Raw genomic sequence first — 23,278 nt, 5'->3', positions numbered from 1 at the left:
ATCAAATGTCTGATCACTGCAACTGTATTTTTATTTGTCTTGAAGCCCATGAGGGTGATGACTTTTCATTAGAATAAGTGATGAGACCCAATGTCACACAGCTTTTTTTTTAAGGAGCCACAAGCCAATCACGTTTCATATATTCTATTTTATGTCATATGTTGTTTTTTTTCCTTCTTTTTTTTTAACATAAATTCTTCAGAAAATTCAGAAAAAGTAACTACAGCTGTGAAATAAGCATAGTGTAAAAAAAGACTATTTTGCCTCTGAAATGTATTGTTGGATAATAAAGTCGCAGGAAATGGCTAAATACAACCTCTTGTGCTTTACTTTACTAACATTCCTCTATAGATTGTTTAAACAGGGCCCCTGCTGTAGAAATGGTAGCCTATCTGTATTAACATAACTTTATTTTAGATGTTGTCACCATGAGAGACCAACCAAGGGTCTTATCCTGGCAGTTTATGGAGTGTGGCGAGGCAAGGCCACCACACATAGCAGATGTGAGAACCCCTGCCCTTCCCTGCCAATCTTTCCTACTGATTTTCAGGTAGCTGGTGGGTGGGGCAGTGGATCATCAGTGCCAACTGGGAACACCTGTCTAAAACAGTCTATAAAGCCCTGTTATGGCTTTACAAGCCAGATTGTGACACAGTAAATACTGACGGAAATGTGACGTATGTCTCAAAAGGGAACCTGGGCCAGGGGTTGTGTGATTAGTGGTTACTCGCTCTGAGACTAATCCCGGCCCTGTGCAATTATTGCAAGTTTTCAAGTCTGCCCTGCTCCTCAGTCTCACCTCCATGGTAACCTCCTTGTCTAACACCATGGAGACAGAGGGTGCAAGGGAGACAGTTAATCTAAAAAAGATGATGTTCATATTGTGGTCTATGCGAGTATAAAATGTGTAATTAACACCAATACATCATCCCTGTTGTTCAGCTCTCCACCACTGAAATAGTCCAGGTGGGGAAAGAGGCAGTGCCTATGAAAACTGAGTTTATAGCAGGTAGTCTATAAATTACATTAATAAGATTAGTCAGCTAGTGGCTTGGGCAGTATGGATGTATTATGAACCTGTTTCAGAACCATAGAGAACCTCAAGAGGCTCCTACTAATATTAATGGTGCTACCAAATATCAGTTGTGGAGGAAGTAGGAAGTAAGGGCTTCAGTATAGCTCAGTCATCTGTTTTGGACCAGCAGCAGCATTAGAGGCAGTAGCAGCAGTAATAGCAGTGCACTTAGTCATAGCAGTGATGGGAGCCTTAGCAGCAGTGCAGTTACAATAAAAGCGGTGTTAGCAGAAGCATTAACAGTAGAAGTAATAGTCTGCAGGAGTTACAGCAGTAGTAATGAAATTGAAGTTATTGTAGCAACAGCTACAAGTGTTGGGGGGGTTACTGTTTAAATGTAATTAAGAAATATGGTTATTATTTAATTTATTCCTGATTGTAGGATAAATGCAGACAGTGTTTAAGTTCAAGATACACTTTAAATTAATGAACTTCAATTAATTGCTAGTGTAACCTTAAGTATTTTAGTCATCTGAACATGCAAAGATGTAAAATGTGGCTACTGGCAAGCATACAATGCAACTATAAATAATCATTTCAATCAATAAATATTTACATGAGCTAAAATGGAGTACATTTTTTAAGGGCATTCTCTGGAAAAGGACATTTTGAAATGAAAATGACCTGAAATAAACATTTTTGTGAAGAGAAGAAGGATGAAATAACATTTCATAACAATGAGCATCATTTTAACTTTAATTGTAAGTGCACAAAGATAACCAGAAAGTTTGACTTGCATATGTATTTTTTCAGATGGCATCATACAATGGTTTAATGCCAAATATTGTATAATTTGTCTGCCATGTACCTGTTGTGTAATGTTGTAGCCTATAAATGTAGAACATATGTAGTTCCTGTGTTCTGAAGTTGTTACCAATGGTCTCCACTAGATGGCGATATTGTATTGAGCCAGACCAGCTGACATCACTCCACTACATCACATGGGGCGAAAAAAATAAATATATAGGCCTATATTATTTTGTGGCGACTAATGTAATATTCACCCAACAAAGTCAAATAACTAAAATGTATAGTCTGTCAATTAATTTGTTCTAAACAAAACGACTAGTTATTAGTTGTGTTACAGAAACATCTAACTACACTGCATCATCAACCAAAGAAGGTGTGGTAATCTCTTACAGATGGAGCCTGCACAAACAAAACATGGAACACACAAAATAAGAACAAATTTATGATGTGTCCAATAAATAAATAAATATGAATTACACATAAATTTAGGTCTACCCTACCGAATGTTTTCACTGGGGCTCTCCCAATGAAATAGAATAAACATACAAACATCCCCTAACTTTCACCTGCCCCCCAAATCATTTATTTTAATCCCAAAAATAAAATCCTTCATAAGGACTCACTAATTAAACTGTCCTGGTATGCCAGTAAGCTTTATTACACAGTTTTGGAGACACAGTCCAGTAAACGTGATCCCAGTAAGCCTGAGCGGAAGTTTGGCTTTCCTGGGCAGGAAATTGTCAGCAGTGTTTTTGTTGCTAGTGGGGACTGTTGTGTTGTGAAAATGGCGACGCCTCGTCGCACCTCTCAGCAGCAGCAGCCAAACTCCCTGCTGTCCTCCCCGCCCCGCGGCTCCTCTCTCCCCGGCAGCCCCCCTGGCTCTCCGCCGGCACCCACCAACGATGTCACCCCGCTTCCCCAGAGAGGCGCGATGGAGAACGCGGCTGACGGTGAGGTAACCCCTGCCTCTCCCACCACCACCTCCCCAGCTCTGGCCCTCACCGCCAGCAGCAGCAGCAGCAGCAGCACTAGCAGCAGCGCTAGCTCCCCGACCACCACCGAGGGTAGCGGGACCAGCCCCGGCTCTACGCCCGACTCGGGCAGCGGTAACCCGGGTAGCAGTAGCAGCAGTAGCAGCAGCAGCAGCGGTGGTGGTGGTGGTGGTGCAAACGGGGCTTTCAGGGAGCTGTTCGAAGCCTGTCGAAACGGGGATGTTTCGAGGGTGAAGAAACTCGTGGATGCGGTGAATGTGAACGCTAAAGACATGGCTGGACGCAAATCTACACCCCTGCATTTCGCTGCAGGTAACAGTAACCACAACGAAAAATACCTTTCAAACAAGTTAAAGTCTCTGCAGACTGTTAGTCCAGCTGGGGGGGGGGGCTGCGTTCAGGGGGTGGGAGTGACCAGAAAGTAGCGAGCTAATATTGGCTATAAGCAGAGCCGCTAGCTGTTGTTTTACCACAACAACACTTATCAGGATGGTGTTGGCAGACAGCACAGGGAAGCTGAAATGCCCCAACTCAGAACACAGCCCAGTTCATTTTCAGAAACATTTGATGTTTAACATTTACCTTGTTGGGCCCACTTTTATCAAATAGAAAGGTAATCTTTATTTCTGTGGTCAAAATCAATTCAGAAACTATAAGTTAAATGTGCCATCCAATGTTTTAGGCCTCAGTCACACCAGAAATCAAATCAAATAATAAAGTTTAAAAGGACACCACATAATGTGTATGGGCAGAGCAGTGACACTGTTACTAACCTTGTTGTAACTCATTTTGTTCCTCTTTTTTTTTTTTTTTAAAGAATATTCACTTATTATATGCAGTAGTAGTTGGACAATTTGATTTAAATGTATTTGGAAATTGTCTTTAACACCTAGAAATAACCTTAAATCGGGGATAGGGCTGACATTTCAGCAGCATAGTAGTTGGACAGTTGTTTTTGTGTTAAGAGATGGATGCAATGCCAACAGAAAGAAACAATACAGCAGTGACATATGTGATGTGTATATCGCTTGTATTAACAACATATTAAAGTCTGTGGTATTGTCTTTAGAGTAAGGTACCTGGCGAACAAATGCATGCAAAATGCACAAGTAATTAATGTGACCTCACTCCTCTGTCACAGTCTGTGGCAGGTGAATGTTATTAATTATTAATGAATCTGATGGAATTTGCCAAAACTGCTTCAAAAGGTTTGCAACCATGCCTGCAACAACACAACCAAGGTGGTTTCAACTCAGAATTATCTACGAAAGCTTCTTAACACCTGCTATATTTAAACTAATCTCTACTTGTTTGCGGACCAACAACAGTTATGCAAAGTGCTCATCTTCACTTGTTCCAGACTTGACTGTATTAAATTTCATCAGTGCAGACAACAGGATAAAATGCACAGCTGTTTTACATCTCAGGCCTTCCTAATCTTCAGCAGCCTGAACAAGAACAGATTCTCTCGAGTCTCACTGCACGTTTGTAGTGAAGACATAACGAGCCTTCCTTGTGCAGCACTCTCCCAAACAGCTGCTACAAGTGCCTCACAGAACAAAATGTATTAACAGAAAAAAAGACAATTTAGAGTTAAGTGTTAATTATTAATTATTAATGTGAAGCAGGAATCAAACTGAAAACAGGTACAACAGAAGTGAAGCTGGGCATAAAATGAACGGCATGAAATTACAGAATTTCATGAAACCTCTCTAAAATCTTCTGTCAGAGTTGGCGATTTGTTTCAGTCCTGCACAAAAAGTTTCGTGCAAGAGTTTCTACTGTTTCCTTCATTGTTGTTGTGACATAGATCTCCTTGTTCCCGCTACTCTCTCCACTTCAACTCTCTCCGATCTTTACTCAGGTTTTGGCCGGAAAGATGTGGTGGACCATTTGCTTCAGACGGGTGCTAATGTGCACGCAAGGGATGATGGGGGTCTGATCCCGCTTCACAACGCCTGCTCGTTTGGTCACTCCGAGGTGAGAGGTCACAAGGCAGTACTAGTATGTTGTTATATTCACATTAGGGGTGTTTATTTTGTCCGTTTTGCCTCTTCAGTTATTCACAGTGCTGGAATGTAACTAAGTGCATTTATTATTGTACAAAGTACATCTTTTGTAGTAGAGTATTTGCATTTTGTGAAACATTACACCTGTACTCCACTAAATCCCAGATGGAAATATTGTACTTTTTAACTACATTTGTTGTCCATTGAAAACCATGAGTCTCCAAATTTTCTGATTTTGAATTTGAACTTTTCGAAACTGACAGATTAACAATTCAAAACCCTTTTGGATTAGCTCTAAAATGCATTATCACAGAGCTGAAAAACAGGGCTGTTTTTCAGTGATCATGAAAAATGCTTCTTACAGATACTTACTTCTCACAAGACGACAATGCTACGAACAAATGACAATCTTATAGAATATGATGCATTGATGCACATTACTTCAGTAAGATTAATTCAAAATATCTATCTATCGATTAAAAATAGCACATTTTACAGACATTTTACTAACAAAAACACAACAATTCTTATATTCAGGTGATTGTACACTAATAAAAACATAGCTATAACCTAAAATTAGCCCAACCATAAATATCTAGAGCAGTGAAATGCACCATACACATTCATGCAACAGTAATATTAATTGAAAAACATCATATGTAATAGTAAAACACTGACAGGGGCCATTTTACTGCAGAATGAGTACTTTTAATACTTAAAGTACATTTTGCTTGTAATACTTTAACTTAACTGAGGTTTTAAATGCAGGACTTCTGGTGGAGCCTTTCACAGTGTGGTACTACTACTTTAACTTAACGCCCCACCAAACCGTTAATACTTCAGTAGAATTTAAATGATTGCAGGTGATAAAAAAAGTTGGGGAGGCAGTTTTGTGCTCAAGAATTGGTGTGGTGGTAAAATTCAGAATGGATGTTTGGAGTAAATTGCAACCATTGTTGCTATGAGAGTAAAAGATGATTCTGTCCAAACATGTAAATCAGCTCTGTTTGCCTGTACACCATAATGTGCACAGTCAGCCTTAAAGATCACATTGAGGAAACCTGAATATTCACTCTCACCGCTAGCTCAGTATTCTGGTCATGCCTATGCGTGATGATGTTTTGGAATATCTGTGACAGATGTGCTAATGCTTTTTGTCCTCCCAGCCATTAACCACGGTGATCAATCCAATGTTTACAGTTACTTTCGGAGGCTTTTAGAGCTTTCCAGGAGAGCACTTTGCCACCTTGTCAGAAAAAAGTGCTGTGCTAATGCAACTGCATGATCACAGTGATGATTAGCATTGTGATGAGAATAAACACTGTCCAAACCTCTGAAAGTGGTTGTTTGCTTTTATATCTTTTTTTTTTGTGATTGTGTGATTGTGTGATTTGCACACTTTGACCTAAAGTGTAATGAGTGGCAGTGCAATGTTAGGTGTAGGGGCCCCGCTCTCATATTGTTGAATCTCTCTTCAGTAAAATGGAGGATTAAACCCTTAATGTTGGGAACGAGTCACTACCTGAAGTAAAGGCGCGCCTGGGCATCTTTTTCCCCCCCTGAGCAAAAAGGTTAAGAGTGTGAGATTGACAGGCACATTGTTGTTGTTTTTTGCCATATAAAGAGCAAGCGATGTAACAGATGTGTGTGTGTGTGTGTGTGTGTGTGTTGTTTTCAGGTAGTGTCCTTGTTGCTGTGTCAGGGGGCCGACCCTAATGCTCGAGACAACTGGAACTACACACCACTCCATGAAGCTGCCATCAAGGGCAAGATAGATGTCTGTATAGGTAAGCACAAAAACACATGCTCCCAATATTGTAGGCTATGCAAACATGAATATGTATAAATAACTCATGTCTGATTACATAGTGAGCGTCCTTTTTGAGTTATCCTTTTAAATTCTCTATTGGTTTTGAAGTATGGTGTTTGTGTCCCTCCAAAGTCACAACCTGGAGTTCTGTGTAATGGCACAGTAATTTTAGAAACTATAATAAACCACCCACAGACTATACGCTATTATTTTCCATTAAGCATAAAGCAGCAAATAACCTATAAATTGCAATTACCGTGTTACTGCTTATTTTTAAGCCCACACAGGGGACAAAAGAGCATTGATTTCTGCATCTTACAATATATGAGCTCCCACCAACATTGTACTTTTCATTTAAAATGTATAAAATAGCACCACGGGCTCAGTTCAGTGAGGACATCCGTGGCAGCAGTTGATCTTTAAAGGTGAATTGAATAATAGAGAGGCTGCATTACTGATCCCTGGAGGAAAATGTGAAGTAGACATGACACGCCACAGTACGAAGAGTGTCTGAGCAGTAAGTCGTAGGATAATCTTCATGATCTTAATGGGAAAACATCACTCAGTGTGAGTAGTAATAACTGCAGTGATGGTCGGCGTCACCTTGCTGCCAGTGTGGGTCTGGAGTGCCGAGAACAACAAGGAGGGAAAGTTGCTCCAGTCATTTTTATTTCTCCAGTAGCTGGTGCAGAGTGTCTGGGCCCTGAATGACTGCATAGCAGCAGAGGGCTTTGTGGAGCTCTGGTGATCACCGTGCACAAACGTCACCCTGTTGTTCAGCCTGAGACCTGTTATTGATTTATCAACAAAAGTGAATGACAGACTGAAATTGAGGTAATAGAATGTGTCTGTTGTCTGCCTTTGACTTCAGTCATCCATGCTGTCTGTTGGTAACCATTAAAAGCAGCAGAAAAGGGTCTTGTTTTTGTTTTTTATGTATCTATTTGGAAGCAGGTCTTCACAAATCAAGTAGTGTAGCACAGTGATAACGATAATAGCACAGTAATGTAAAACAGCATCATCATTTTGCTTTGAGTGCTGGAAATCTGTACTCAGGTAGTCCATAGCTGTAGGTGTGCATCCAGCCTGTAAAGCTTTCAAACAAGTACCTGAGCAATGTGGTGAGGTCCAACTACTCAGATGGACCTATGCAATTTTGGTCTAAACAGCATTAAAGGTTAAAGGTTTGTTTTTAAGGCTAAATTTGTTGCATTTTATATTTAGTTTGCCGTCCTGGCTGCACAGTTACAAGCAAACTAAGGCACGTAAACAAAAGTCACATGAACTCTAGCGGCTTGTTTATTGGAGAGAATTTTTGCTATCCTGTCACCCTGCCAGGTTAGAGATTTGGCAGCAGAATGAGAGTCAAATCAACTCTGATTCGACTGTAACTTCAGCTCAGCATGATGGACGCTCCGTCCACTTCTCTGGTGCTCAGACAACTTGAGTAAGAAATTAATCTCTCATCAACAAACTTGGGATAAGAAGATCCTGGAAATCCTAAGACAGCCATACGATTGGCTCTGAGTTTAAAAACGACCGCCTCCAAAACGGCAGTTTAGTGCATGGTTTAACTGTGTCCTCACTTCACGTCATTTTACTGGTTATTGTTATGATCACATGAGTCTCCGCCCTTTCTTGGCCAGCATTTGATTTAGAATTTCACTGATGTCAGTAAGGTGGATGAGATGGATGGATATTATTTGGTTTTTGTAAAGCACTTTGTAATCACTTGACAAGGGTTATATAAATAGATTTCTGGAATATCTGTGCCCTTATACCCTCAAACCCCCGCTTTGAGTGTTATTATGGATCCACTGTTTATTATTTGGTTGAATTAAATTGGATTGGATTGCGAGATGCCTTGCCCAGGCTACAATGGCTCCAGTGCATCGTGTTAAGGCTGAAACTAATGAGTATTTTAATTATTGATTCAAGACTTCTTTTAATGAAACATTTATTTTATAAAATGTCTCATGGCCCCCAGGTGTTGTCTTCCTTTTGCTTGTTTTACCCAGAACCCAAAGATATTAAATTTACAATGCTGTCAAATAGAGAAAACTGTAAGCATCACATTTGAGAGGCTGAAAGCACAAAATGTTTTCCTGGATGACTGAATGACTGAAAAAATGTATCTGTTCAAATTATAATATCAAATGCACTGTTGAATCGTGTTTGATAGTGTCAGCACTACATTTGGTGGAGACACCCTGTCTGTTTTTTTTTCATTTATGTGTTGCTCTGCATTTCTGCTTTGTCAGTTTTGCTTCCAGTTCTTTCATGTTCACTTGTATAAAACTGGCAAAAAGAAATGTTTAGACCAACTAAAAGGCTTTTACTGTGAAGCAGCTGCAGGAAGTGTTACATAACATTTCACCTGTTTGCTGTTTGACCGTTGCTGTCTGCTACTTTTCTGCTTCCCATTGGAACACCACACCTCACATAAACGTGGATATCTGTGAGTTTATTGTTACTGATTGGGCATAGACATTGGAGATTGTCATAAGATAACTGTTCCAAATCTGACGTTGTCCTCAAAACTAATCCTGTCCAAAAAAGGGATTAAGGTTGCTCGGAGAGGGCTTTTGCAGGTATTACAGGCCAGACATGCCCATTAGAGACAAAAATTAAAAGACAAATTTAGACGTTGACAAGGGTTCAGACTTGGGTGAACAACTCTAACCTGTATATGGGTTTCTGTGTGGCTGTGCATCTGTCATTTCACTCTCTGCCTCAATATGGGCATATCTTTATTCTCTCACCATTGGGTATCAGTATATATGTGTGTGTGTGTGTGTGTGTGTGGGGGGGGGGGATTGGTGCAGAGCTAAATCATATTTTTGTTGAGGGGTGAGTGGGTGACTAAGGTCTGCATCAGTGCCGGGGCAGAGGCACATGCACATGCACATGCACATACATGCATACAGTATACACACAAGCCCCGTTTTCTCCTCTCTTCTACCCTCCTCTCTTGCCGGGGTTGAGCCGGGTGCTTTGAAGTGTACACAAGTCAAAGGGCATGTGCACCAGGGACTGCTTAGCAATCACAACAGCGGGGAATGAGATAGAGAGGAAGGCAGTGAGAGTATTGACATTAGCCCCCTCAGAAGAGCTTATTTACAAAAAACTGAGCGCAGGCAGAGTTTGTTATTCAGCTCATAGCTCTTCTGTAGTCGCATGACTCTCTCTCCTCTCCTCTTTCTCTTCTCCTCTCTTCTCCTCCCCTGCCCTTACCTATCCTTTCCTTTCATCCTGCCCTTTTCTCCTCTTCCTTCTTCTGTCCTCTCCTTTCTCCTTCCTTCTCCTCTCCTCTGCTTTTACTACTCCCAGCTCCCTCTCACAAACACACACACGCACATAACACTCTTGTTTTGCTCTCCCTCCCGTCTTTTTGTCCTCTACCTCTCCCATCCTCCCTGACTCTCAGCCCCCCTCTCCCCCCTCCCCTCTCCTCCTCCCCCTCGCCCCTCTCATCCTGCTCTCCGCTGCATCGCTCAGTCAGTCGGAGAGGCGAGAGTCTCTCCACTCACACCGCCTGCCCGCCTCGTCGCTGCTGCTTCTGCTCCTACCCCGATTAGCTGTAGCCACTCGTCTCTCTCTTCCTCACTCATTTTTATTTATCTTCTCAGCTTAACTCTAGCCTTCCCTCCCTCCTCCGTGGAAGTGTGATGTGTTTTCTAGCTGGTCACGTAGCCGCTTTGTAAGGTCCGCTGTTTCTCCGGCTGGGTGCTGTAGCGTAGCTTCTCGCTGCTCTTGTTGTGGCATGTCTGTTTACATCAGCAGCATGGCTCGCAGGGCAGGGGCAGCCAGGGGCAGCCGAGGGAGCAGCGCTAGCAACAGAGGAGGAGCAGCTGGAGGAGGAGGAGGAGGAGGAGGAGGAGGAGGAGGAGGAGGAGGAGGAGGAGGAGGAGGAGGAGAGAAATGTGAAACAGGACATGCAGAAGGGCTGCCAGGAGAGCCAGGAGACACAACAAGAGGAGGAGGAACAGGAGGGATAGCAGAGGAGCAAGGGGGAGAAAAAGGAGGAGGTCCAGGGAGAGCAGTTTATGGAGGAAGATGTGGTTCAGCGGCAGGAGGAGGAGCAGGGGGAGGTGGAGGACTAGGAGGAGGTGTGTGTCGGGGAGTTTGCATGTCAGTCCAGGAGCTCAGCTACTGTCTGTGTCTGCCCTGTTGTTGTACAGTGTTACTGCAGCATGGCGCCGACCCCAACATCCGCAACACCGATGGCAAGTCCGCCCTGGACCTGGCTGAACCCTCCGCCAAGGCCGTGCTCACAGGTCAGTCCCCTGTCTGTCTGTATATCCGTCCGTTAAATGCCACACACACACACACACACACACACACAGGTCAGTACGTGTCTGTATTTCTGTCCGCCTTATTCTCTGTGGCTCGAATTCTGTTGCAGATTGATTGTGTTTGTTTATCTTTCCCGTTCTTAGTTTCTTGTTTGCTTTCTCCGTTTTCTGTCTTTTTACTCTAAGCCGACGATTTTCCACTTCTATCTTAATGTCTTGACAATTTCCCCACAACTTTCAAGCAACATTCATTTCCTGATTTTGTCCGAGGCTGCAGGCAGTATCACCGTTTTTTCTCTCCATATCAATCTATCATTCTTATTTTGCAAGGTCGTGCCGCTCATGCGCTCACTACGCTTGTTATTCAGCTTTCATGTCCAAGGCTGTACACACATTGGTCACTACATCACATTTTCTTCATTCTGCTCTCTGCCTCAGTCCGAGGGTCAAAAGTGTGTTTGTGTCCTTGCTTTTTTCTCTGTTCTCATTTTCTTTTCTTTGACTTCCTTTTCTGGCTGAGGCTGCAGTCATTGATCAGCTACTTAAAAAACTTGCTCTCTGTGTATTTTGGTTTGCTTGCCATTCTTTTCCTTCCTTGCTGCTTCCTTCCTTCCTTCCTTCCTTACTTCCTTCCTTCCTGTAATGTCATGTCTTGCCGAAAATAGAGGAATAACCAAAACAAACGCAGCAGACCTTTACCGAGCAGGGTTTTCTCTAATACAACACAATGCTGCGAACAATGACAGATTGAAAATATATTTAAATGCACTTCGAGACCGCTCTAGTGTGGCCTCATGGGGAGCCTGGAAAGTCCTTCATTACCACCATCACCATCATCATTGTCCTAATTTTGTTTTGGCCAGTTTTCGCACCAAAATATTCAATGTTTCCCTTCAATAAAACCGCACAAAGAGGCTTTTACACCCTTAAAAGCAAAACAATCGATAAACTCATTGGGGAGCTTTAGTGGCCAACGTGGGACACTGAAACTTTGCAGTGGAACTCAGACTAATTACTGGTTTTTTCATTGTTACAAGCCCTCAAAGGCAGCAGGACTCATTACACTTGCTCAGTGGTAGAGGAACCACTGGGACACAGTTACAGACTTTAAACGAGGAACTAATTAAAAATATATGTCTTTTTAAATAAATTATTTTCAGTATATTTTTTTGTATTTCTCCTTAGTTAGACAGCTTAAAATACAGACGGAGAAGAACGTTTTGCAGGTTTTCAGGCCTGATTTTGTTTGGCTCACTACGTGTTGGTGTTGTACGTGTCAGCTGATGGGTTGGAAGCGTTGAAGACGGGGTTCTTATTGAACTCAATTAGTTTTTGTTTGCAGAGGTGGATGAGTAAAGAGAATTTAAAATTCAAATCTCTTCCTGCGTTCATTGTCTCTCTCTGTGGTTATTGACGTAGGCTCTGAATCAGTTTTTGCAGCAGCACGCCTGTGTTTACATCATCAATTTCATTTGTTAGGCCTCTGTGGTAAATGAAATAAACCTCCAGATATCACAGCGAAGAGCTGCGCGGTGTCAAAACATTGGGGGGGGATTTACCACCAGCCGCCCTGTGAAAAATTATTGTCCTTGCCAGCTAGAATTGAAATGAGGTAGTTCGGTGCCAGAATTATTGAACATTGCTGCATATGTCACAGTTAGCCCGTTCAGCCCACCTCAGTATCGCCCGTGATACAAGTTTTACAACGGAGCTGTCTTGAAAGTGCCATTCATCAGCAGTAAAACTAGGAGATTTAGCAGAGGTGTAATTTAATTGATTTTAGTCTATATGTGATAGAAAATGTTTACACTCAATTAAATATGAGAGTGTGCGTAAATACATATAGTAAACTGCCGGAGACAGACTTAAACACAGTGCTGCTTACAAATTGTGTTAATTTATTGACACTCCACAGTAGCAGAAGTCAAAGATGACACCAAACTGAGGATTAAAGTGAACTCTATCTAACTCTGTCTAGTGCTGAAAGAAAGACGTGAGCAGTATCTGTTATTCAAAGGAGGAGCAGAATAATTCCAGCAATATTATGTTGTGATATCTTAATTAAGGGTTTTTCAAAGTGCGAGGCGAGAGTGGAAGGGGGTGCGCGGAGGGAGAGATATTAGGCAAAGGTACTGCATGAGGTGAAAGGGACAGCTGCATGTCAGTGCAACAAGAAGTTAGTTATTGTATTTTTACCTGCTGACTTGGCATGCTTCCCAACAGGCAGCCCTTGCAGCAGTGGCTTTGACACACAACTCATGGGGGCAATTAAGGGGCTTAAACTGCTAGATCTGAATGCAAAGACATGAGACACATATTTGTAGATTCAATCTGACTTGCACTTTTTTATCTGCAATGTCCATCCATTGATAAACGTTTATAAATCTGCTTAGAAATCCTAGTGTAAACAATTATTATGCTAAAAAACATTGCAGTTGTCTTGGTTTTGTCTGAAGATTAAATAAATAAAATTGAAAATTTAAATAGTTAAAAAATGGATATATGATGCAGATCCAAATCCCATTCAACACTTTTGGTGATTCTTTACCTGTGAGAACCTGCTGAATTTAGATTCACAGTGCAGCAGTTTCCTTCTCACATCACATTCATTTATTAGGCAGGGTATTTCCTGTGAGGCAAAGGTTAGTCATTGGTGGCCCACTAAACCTTGATTTATTTTTTAAATGGAAATTAGTTTTAAATAAATGTATGATCTACCTACTGCTTAAACCTCTATAATGGAGGAAATAGAATAAAAGTGATTTGGAGAAAAAAAATTGATTGACATAAGATAGGGGCTGTAATAGACATTCTTCAAGACATTTTCACTTGTCATAGTTAGGAAAGCACAGGTGTAGTTAATAACATTAATTCATTGAGCCATGCAAGTGAGCCAGCATTCACAGTACTGGGATGCAGCACTGGATCACCAAACTGGAATGTGGCCTTAATTAAGGTTATTAATTACAACTGTGCTTCCCTAAGACATGTCAAAATGTCTTCTGTGAACAGTGCTATTAGAAGGTTGCCAAATGATAAATACGGATATGGTATAGAGTATAGTGCTTAAAACACACAAAATGTGAGCAAATACTCATTGTTTCACTCACGTCTAAGCCTTCAAACGAAGCCAGATGGGTGCGTTTTGAAATTTTAATGAAAAAGACAATGACGGCACATTTACAATGACGGATAAACGTTATCCTACTTTTCCAACATCTGCTGTTTCCAGAGGCATCCACCGTTGCATTCGGGTGAAAATCAGCAGCTAACAGAGAAACTAGTTGATCCATAACACCAGTAATCTGACTCCCCCCCCCATCATCAGCCCCCTTCCTCCTGCAGTGGTTGTTCTGTATTCTGTCTGCGGTTCAGATTTGACAAATTTACCGCATCTTGTTAGTAAGGTGAAATATGCTTTTAATGGCCGGCACTAATTATCTAAACTATCGTCCTGTTACATTGTCTTTTCACCCAGCGCCACCCAGGAGTGATTCCAGTATTGTAATTACTGTTGGCAGCGAGGCATTTAATGCCATGCTCTTGAAGATGGTTTTGTTATTGTCAGCACGGTTTTGGTAAAAAGCCCATTAAATTCTCTTTCCAAGTAAATATGAACACATATGATGTAAGTTTGTATATTTGTAGCCTCTTTATAATCTCCTTCAGTGATACCCTGCATGAGTCTTTTTCTCCTATATGTTCTGTGTCTACCATATAGAGGGTCTGCTCTTCATCTCTGCCGCAGGCCAGCAGAGCTTTCAGCTTCAGTCTGTGGTGATGGAAGTTTATATTGACCCATAAATTAGCTCTACTGCCCTGCCACATCCAACAAACTGCTCCCAGAAATGATAGACTCTGTCCCCTGTTAGCTGGAGATGTGAAACGGAAAGACAGAGAAAATTAGTTTTTTTTTTAAAGCAGCTTCAAACACCCCACATGCCACACATTTTAATTAAGTTTTTCATCGTACAGTTTGTTTTCCTGATCAGGGAGAACATGTCGGAATGGGCAGGGCAGTGTTGATTGTCAGGTCTTTTTAAGTCCCTCAGACGCTCCACAGATATTCCCCTTTTTCATGCTCAAACAAGAAATTGTGCAGTTAGGTCCTTCACAAGTATGAGACACCACTATTCACACCTAACCAGGAGGAGGCACACTCACATTGCACACAACACGTACATAATTTGATGACAAAGGCCTGGGCGGCACGCTTCTCATTATTATTTCCAGTACATTGAGCTAGTAAGGACAAGCTCAGGGAAATTAGTATGTATAGTATTACCTGTCAGAATCTGCTGTTGCAATATTAGTAACACAGTAAATAACCAATTAAGTCTGATTCTAATGTAAATTCTTCAAAGCTGGAAGAAAAAAACCTGCAGGTAAAACTCTCCTCATTACTCCTGTTGTGCTATTGTACTGTAAACGCTTAGACTTTCAAGTTAATTATATTGTTCCTTATCAGGTTACAGAGAAGGGCATGCTCAGATTTGCTTTGAGATTAGCTTATCGCTAAATGGTCACTGGCTCCTCGAGCTAAATTCGGACGTCCCGCAGTACACAGCATTTATCAGATGTTGCTGCAAAGCTGCTATATTTTGACCTGATTTATAGTCCTGCTTCAATGTGGAGCAAGTTGAGGAATGCTAGACAAATTTGCATTTTGTTATGAAGTCATTTTCAATGCAACCACTTTATCACAAAGTGAATGAGAGAATGTTCATGTTGGGTAGCCTGTATAATCAATTACGCACGACACGCTCGGTTACATGTTTTGATGGACACGTTTTTCACAGAATTCCTTTAGAACCAGAATACAGTGGACTTAAATCGAGTGTGACTTTTACCAAACAGCCACTGTGGCCACCAAGTGACTAACAGCGGGAAACAGTGAACATTAAAAAGCGTCGAGGCTGGGTTCTGGTAGAAAAGAACTAGTTCATACAACAAGTTGTTCAAGCGAGATAATCCACATTGACCTGTTCACACCAACTGCCAACACCGGTTTTCCCGAGATCCCCACAACAATGTGGGAGTTTTATCAAAAGCCTGAAATATCCCAGCTATCCCAAATCCAGACTGCAGATGAGTACGTGAGAGAAACACAGTAATGATGTGAAAAGCCAACTTAGGAAACAAAAGGATCACCAGGAGGATTTTTTTCTTCACATCCGTCTTCCCTGTCATTGGTGATTGATCTTCCTCTGGCCTACGCGCAGTGATTAGGACACTTTCATCAAGTTGTTTCTGCCCTTGACAATTCTTTTCTCTTCTCCCCTCGGCTCTTCGTGGCTTTTTCTTTCTTCACTCATCAATTAAGGCGTTGTTTAATGAGCTTGCAAGTACAGCATGTACTCCATCCATCCCCTCATCCTTACATTAGCCTCAGTGTCGCTCTCTTTCACTCTGACACGTCATCTTTGTCCTCTTGCCCCCTGCTGTCTCTCACCCATCTCAGGCTCTATGCCAATCAGCGTCTCCATCTTTCCCGTGTGACATTTATTCTCTTTCTGCTCTTCAGTTGAAATGTCTCTATCTGCTTCTGCCTTTTAGAATCTCTCACAATAACATGGTTCCAGTGTTACATGTACATAAGCTGTTGGTGCGTCAAAGACCTCAGCTAACCCTGTAAAAGTAGAGGTTAGTCTCTAAGGCCATTGAGTACCAAATATTACTAACAAACAGACAGTTGAGACGTCAGCTGTATATAGCTTAACTGGTAGAGAGTTTTAATTGTCTCCGCTATTAAGCGCCCATTGTTGATTTCCCTGTATTTTTGGTATTCAGCTTTTGTCGCTTTGTTTGTTTTTGTCTCAAATAGGAAGCAGACTCTGTTATTACTTGGCTCTTTTTAAAGACATGGATTATTTTTTCAAGGAAGAACACCTGTAGAATAGTAATAAGAAGAAACATTATAGATGCAGTTACTTCAGCCTCAGGCCAGATGCTAGAATAAGTGACAGGTGTGTGGGTTGAACTTTGAGCCACAGAGGCGGGGAGGGCGTGACTAACAGCACACTTACTGCTCAAAGGTGAAACGTTGCATATCGTTTTTCGAAATAGAAGCAGTCAAAAGGAATGGGCTGGATTTGCAGTAAGACTTAAAGTCTACAGCTATGCCAGTGTCTCTGTGAGGCTGTATTTAGTCACAGTGGTGCTTTGAGCTGAATGCTAACATCAGCATGCAAACATGATGACATGCTGTTCACCATGTTAGTCTAGAGTATTAGCATGCTAACATTTGATGGGCCTGATGGGAATTTTAACAGCTAGTAAATACACCAGAGAAACTGGAACATCGTGCCTTTGTTCTAAAAGTATGAAAACATAATAGGTCGGTGCACTGTGGATGCTATAGTTTTTCAACTAAGTAAAGTAAAAAATTTGGACAGGAAACATGGTAGAGTGTGCCGTTCTTGGACATAACCTGGATTCCGGAGCTTCCTTCCACCATCTAGGACATGACGACAACGTGACAATGTGTACATACTGTAACATTGTAGCAGATATTACATGTTTCACAACCACTAACGCTGTGTCAGCCACTGCCAGTTGCAAGCTAACAACCAAAACAAACAAAAGATCCAACATAAACAAATAAAATATGCTAACTACACTTACCATTCTGATATATTTGCTAGTCCCCAATTTTAGTGTACGAGGGACTTTTCAACTAAGTCTGCTTCTGACTGAGACTCAAACATGCAGGATATGACCGAATCTCTGCAATGTTTCCTTTTAACGTGAACATTAGCCTTCAATGTGCTTTCAGCCCCTTTTCAGAGAATATTAAACAAAATATTAATAATAGCAGAGTATTTTTTCAGATCTTTTTAAACGTGCTTGTAGTGGAACTTGAAATCCATTCAAAACATTCTTTAAAAAGTTGCCAAAGGCACTGTATAACCCTTTTTTCCATTTGGATTCAGCCACTAAAAGCCACAAGAAATATGTTGGTAAATATTCTTTATGATATTGTTGGTACACATGGTGCTTTAAGTCAAGCAGAAAACCACACCCACTGGTACTGTACCGCTTGGGTTTTGTACAACATGCTACAATGTCATCTGGCACCAAAGACCAGCCAATAGGAGAGGGTCAAAATCATTACTTTGCTTCACGGAAGTTTGAAATGTCTTTCTGAAAGCCTATAGCTTAGGACAGTAAATAAAGGAAATAAAAGAGTGATTATTCATCCCTGCATTCATTATTACTGCATAATAAAAAAGAAAGAGAGAGAGAGAAACAGAGAGCACACACACACACACACACACACTGGGAGGGATAAATAGAGACGAGAACAGAGAATGAGAGTGAGAAACAGAGTCCATTAGCTGCTATTAATTACCTCTGATTGGTATTCACAGACTAGCTGCTTCTGAGCCTCAGAGGGATCAATTCTCCACTCTGGACCTCAGTCCACACACACACACACACACACACACACACACACACACACACACACACACACACACACGCACACACACACACACACTTGTCTAATTCCTTTGGCCTCTTGTTTTCACGCTTTAGCACACAAACTCCCTTTCGGATTTCATTTACTCTACAGGCATACTAAAAACTAGTTCCTCTATATGAGTTTTAACATTTCTTCCAGCATATAGACATTGTCACATTTGATGGATAGATAGATTTTCATAGTAGTTGTTCTCTTGTGAAATGATCTGAATTATGGCTTGAAGGAAATAATTGTAGGTAATCTGACAAAATGTTGACTGAAATGTTGGGCCCTAGTTTCTGATGTCGTGTCTCCTCTTTCATGCTAAAGATGCTCATTCAAGCTGAACAAAAAACCATGACAACTGTCTTGCTTGTTGTCACGTCAATGCAGATAAATCCCCATGTGAACATCAGTTTGAGTCCCTTGTACAGCAGGTGGGACACCCGGGATGTGTATTCTTAATTGTGTCTTTGACTTTTTGCTGTTCAAACTGATGTGATCTGAAGGAATTGACTTAAAGTGCCGCTGTAAAGATAGCCTTTAATCCTTCTTTCTATTTTATTCTTTTTGATGCCAGCGTTTAGACACACACTCTGTATGGGTCAGAAAGTGCAAGGCAATATCTGTGTGACCTTTTACCAGACTGCTGCTGATAGACATGTGAGTAAAGGTCCAGGATTCCCCTCTTGGTTCAAACAATGGACTGTAGAATATCCTGTATAGGATGTATGATATATACAATCTTTGGATTAGTGGACTGAAGTTGCAGAAGATTTCTTCTTAGCAAAAGTATGGTTAAATCCACATGAAAGGAACATTTCCAAGTGGCCACTATGAGTAAATGATAAATAATGTGAGTTATACATACAGTTTTTTCCATTATCATTCTTTGATGAATCCTATTACTTTTACTAAAGCAGTGACCTAGTTGCCCCATGAAAATCAATTGACTCATTGTGTCTTCTCTTATTAATTCTGTAAAGCACAGTTGAACATTCTCAGCTTTAGAGGCTAATCAATTTACTGAACTGAATAAACAAATCATTAGTCTTACTTAAACAACCTGAGTAGTCGAAGTTGGTCTCACACTTCGGACTTGAGAAGAACTCAAACTCGGAGTAAAGACTGTATTTTATGTTCGTATTCCTACAGTATTTGCTATTTCAATCAAAGGGACTCGGATATGACAGATACAGCATGTCTTCACCATATGGTGTAGGTTTTCAGCTCCATGTCCAGCTGTAACTTGGATCTAGCGTCATCTCCAGTCTGTCACAAAGGCAGAGTGTGGAGAACTTGAAGAGGCTGAGTGAACTAATGCGGAGCTAAACAACACTGAACAAGGTTTTTGTCAATAATCCCCCGTCATCTTGTCATAGTTAGCTTTTCATCCACAGGAATGAGTTACAAACAGTATTTAATAGGCTGTCACCAACAAAGAAACTGCAGCTGCAAGGATATGCTGATACGAGTGGGACCGGAAAATAAAAAATCTCCAGAGAATAAAATTGCTTTCAATCGCCCTGCTTTCTACAGTGTAGACACTCTTTTCTCTTGCTCTCCTTTTTATTCATTTGAACGTTCATTCTGAAGATAATTTATGACAGAAACTCTGCGATCATCAACTTGCAACGGCCTTCAGTTCCCACACAGCAACATACTGGACTACTGACAGACAGCACCATGCCTCTGTACCCATCTGCACTGATGACTGCTTAAATTACTACAGAGGATTGCTGTACTCGAGGCAAGGATACTTGAACTGGAGAAGACCATGATGTCTCCTGCCAGTCAGTCAATTCATCAGAACTCAATTCCATACAATTTAAATGGACAGCTTACTCGAAGTGACGCCATAACTTTTCCCACACAAACCCAGTGAGGTCATGCACTGTGACTTGTTAATTAAAGCAGGAGTTGCTGACCAAAGTGATGCGATTTTACAAACATAATTAGGTTTGTAGTAACTGTCATTATCTATAAACAGGGATAACACTGACTCCCGCTAGGGGCAACATTTATGGCTTCTGGTGGACGGCCAAAGGTGTAAATAAAGACAGACCCACAGTCACCCCCGACATTAAAACCAGAAAACAGGTTTGAATCGTTAATAAATCTCCATGAGACAGAAGTGGAGATGGGTGCTGATAAGAAAAGACAAGGGAGAGTTATGAAGCGTTTCAGCCAATGGAAAAAGCCAAGAAAGGCATAAATGGGAATGGAGCGAAAGGACAAACACCCTTCTAAAGAGACGGTTCAACCTGTAACTTTTGTTACAGTTAAGACATACTGCTTCCCATGTGCTACCATCTGTGACATAAAGAAAAGAAAAATCCCTCAATTGATGTCTCAACATCCCAAAATTAATCAAATTTTGCTACATGTTTGGAGCAGAATTTTACTGAACTGTGTAATGGTCTTGACAAACTGGACGTCCAGTGGTTCATTAGGAGATCACTACTGGCGGTCAACACACCAACCAATACATGGCTCACTAAGCCTGTGGTCTGAAAGGGATCAACTACATTGATAACCATGATTGGTTCTGGAGATGTGGACATCTTTTCAGAGGAAATGGCCTCCACCCAAGCGGATCTAGAGTAGTGGTAGACCGCTGTTGGACTGTGCCACCCATCACACACAGCGGCCAACACCAAAGCCTCAATGTGGACATATTCCTAACCAGCTCACACGGCCGCAGCCTCAATACCACGAAAACAAAACACCACAGCCTCTGTGTCAACATGCTAATAACCAGCTCATGGATCATCGTCCAACTCCTGCTCCCCTCTCTCCTGCCTCAACCCTCTTGGGAGCTGTTTTTAATGGATTATGTAAAGCACTTTGAATATGAAATAGCCTAGACAAATACACTTGCCTTGCCTTTTGTACAGTATCCCTGTCGTCTTGTTATAACTGGAACCGGTACTAATCATATTTTCATCTCTCGGAATCAATTAGGGGCTTGTGTCCACCCTGCACTGCTTTTCAAGCTAGCAGTGCTGAACAGAAGCTTTGGGAAGCGCGTGTCCCTGCTCCTGCTGTCGCTGTGTGACTAGTAACAAAAAAAATGCAGTTTGAAGCGTGGTGTACTTTCACAGAAATTGTGTCTGTGTGTTTCCATTAAAACCGTATTCCTGCTACACTGGGTGTTGAAGACGTGCTGTCAGCGAGCGCTTCCACTCTATTGTAAATAAAGAGAAAAAGAAAATTGTTGCTTTGAAGAGAGGTCCGTGGTGGACAGGCAGCTTTAACATAGCAGAAAATTAGCCCGAGCGCTCCCTCACAAGGGCTGGTGGAAAATGATGACAAATTTAAGAGAGCGAGGGGGGGGGGTGTACACGAAAAAGAGAGCTGTGGTCGGAGAGAATAAGCAAGGTAAAAGGAAGGAAGTGGATACATGTAGAGGAAGGGAGCAAATTCGGGAAGTGAAAGGAAAGAGCGAAGGAGGAAAGATGAAAATGCTTAGTGGCTTGGCTGACAAACGAACAGAGAGATGAATTGATGCGATGTCAAGTGAATGCAAAGAAACTGGAAGAGAGGGCCACTCTGATAGTGTGTGTATGTTAGCAGCCTAATCATGTAGACAAAGAACGGCTCTAGCTGCTGTGAAGGCTTCGTCCTGCTAATGCACCAGGAGCAAAGGGCATCTTGCACCTGTGTGCACCTTAGAGTGCCTTTGTGTGTGTGTGTGTGTGTGTGTGTGTGTGTGTGTGTGTGTGTGTGTGTTTTTTTTGTGTGTGTGTGTGTGTGTGTGTGTGTGTGTGTGTGTGTGTGTGTGTGTGTGTGTGTGTGTGTGTGTGGGAGAAAGAAAGAGAAAGTGTGAATTCCTGTGTCTGCAAGGCCAAGTGTGTAGCTTTCTTCCTCTTATCAGTGACATGCTCATTGATTACCACGATGACTGCTGTTCCCAGTGATGAATGAGCACCAGCCCTATTTCCAAAATGACCTAGCAAGAGAAGCAAAACAAAATGACTGTCTTTTTGTGGTGTTTTTTCTTTTTTTGTGTGTGTGTGTGTGTGTGTGTGTGTGTGTGTGTGTGTGTGTGTGTGTGTGATGCACTTCCAAGGTTCCCTCACCCAATTTGGGCCGTTTTCCTGCAGCCAAAACTGCCTAGTTTTCCACACGGTCGCGCAGCTCCATAAAACCGAGTGAGTTACTGAGGGCAGTCGGCCACTCTGCAAGAGTACACTGACAGAATTTGGTTAATGAACTCAACAAAAGTAAAGAAAAAATAAGTACATACTTATCCTTATCGCCTGGATGTGGGAATCTTCCGGATTGCATTTTCAGTGTATGTTGGTCCAAAAATGCTTTAAAACATTGAGTTTCCTGAATATCTTTGAAATCAAACAGATCGTTGCCTGGTTTGCCTCGCAGGGATTGTAAAATGCTTTACACTTTCACAAAAGCTTCTTTATTAATCAGTAAGGAATGAAGAATGACTAAATTAAGCTCTTTATCTTCAGGAAACAACCTGTTTCACACTTTGAATGGGAGAAAAATCATTAAAATATTGAATTATTCTAACATATCCATATTTAAACCCTGTAAAACGGTTACTGATTGAAATATACACATATATAAACATATCTGTCGAACATTGGAATGATATCTTTTCATTATCTGTCATCAGTCCGTGTGTAGAGCAGCCTGTGATCATGGTGGATCACATGTAGAGAAATGAGCTGTCTGCGGTCTGTTGTGTTTCTCCTCGGTTGTTGCGTGACTCGTGTTTGCGTGCTTCACTCAGGACATCTACAGTATGATCTAATCTTATACATATTCATTTGTCCGCAGCTAACTTTGTTGTTTGTTGTTTATAGTTTGCTCTTGAGAGGAGGAGTGGGTGCTACGACCTTCTTCCTGTCCTGTTGTATCT

At 41.5% G+C, this 23,278-nt stretch overlaps 1 protein-coding gene across 2 annotated transcripts in view; it reads left to right on the top strand.

The window, feature by feature from the left end:
* The first annotated feature begins 2,572 nt into the window (after positions 1–2,572).
* Positions 2,573–23,278, top strand: part of tnksa (tankyrase, TRF1-interacting ankyrin-related ADP-ribose polymerase a) — an 84,051-nt gene continuing 63,345 nt past the window's right edge. For both annotated transcript variants that reach the window (XM_051412909.1, XM_051412908.1), the window contains exons 1-4: positions 2,573–3,129; positions 4,682–4,797; positions 6,505–6,613; positions 10,818–10,913. In XM_051412909.1, coding sequence (XP_051268869.1) covers positions 2,610–3,129; positions 4,682–4,797; positions 6,505–6,613; positions 10,818–10,913 — 841 coding nt within the window. In that variant the 5' untranslated portion in view covers positions 2,573–2,609. The remainder of the gene's footprint in view (positions 3,130–4,681; positions 4,798–6,504; positions 6,614–10,817; positions 10,914–23,278) is intronic.

This window comes from Dicentrarchus labrax, unplaced genomic scaffold, assembly GCF_905237075.1.
Source record: "Dicentrarchus labrax unplaced genomic scaffold, dlabrax2021, whole genome shotgun sequence".
Lineage (NCBI taxonomy): Eukaryota > Metazoa > Chordata > Actinopteri > Moronidae > Dicentrarchus > Dicentrarchus labrax.
This window is presented reverse-complemented; position numbering and strand designations above follow the sequence as displayed.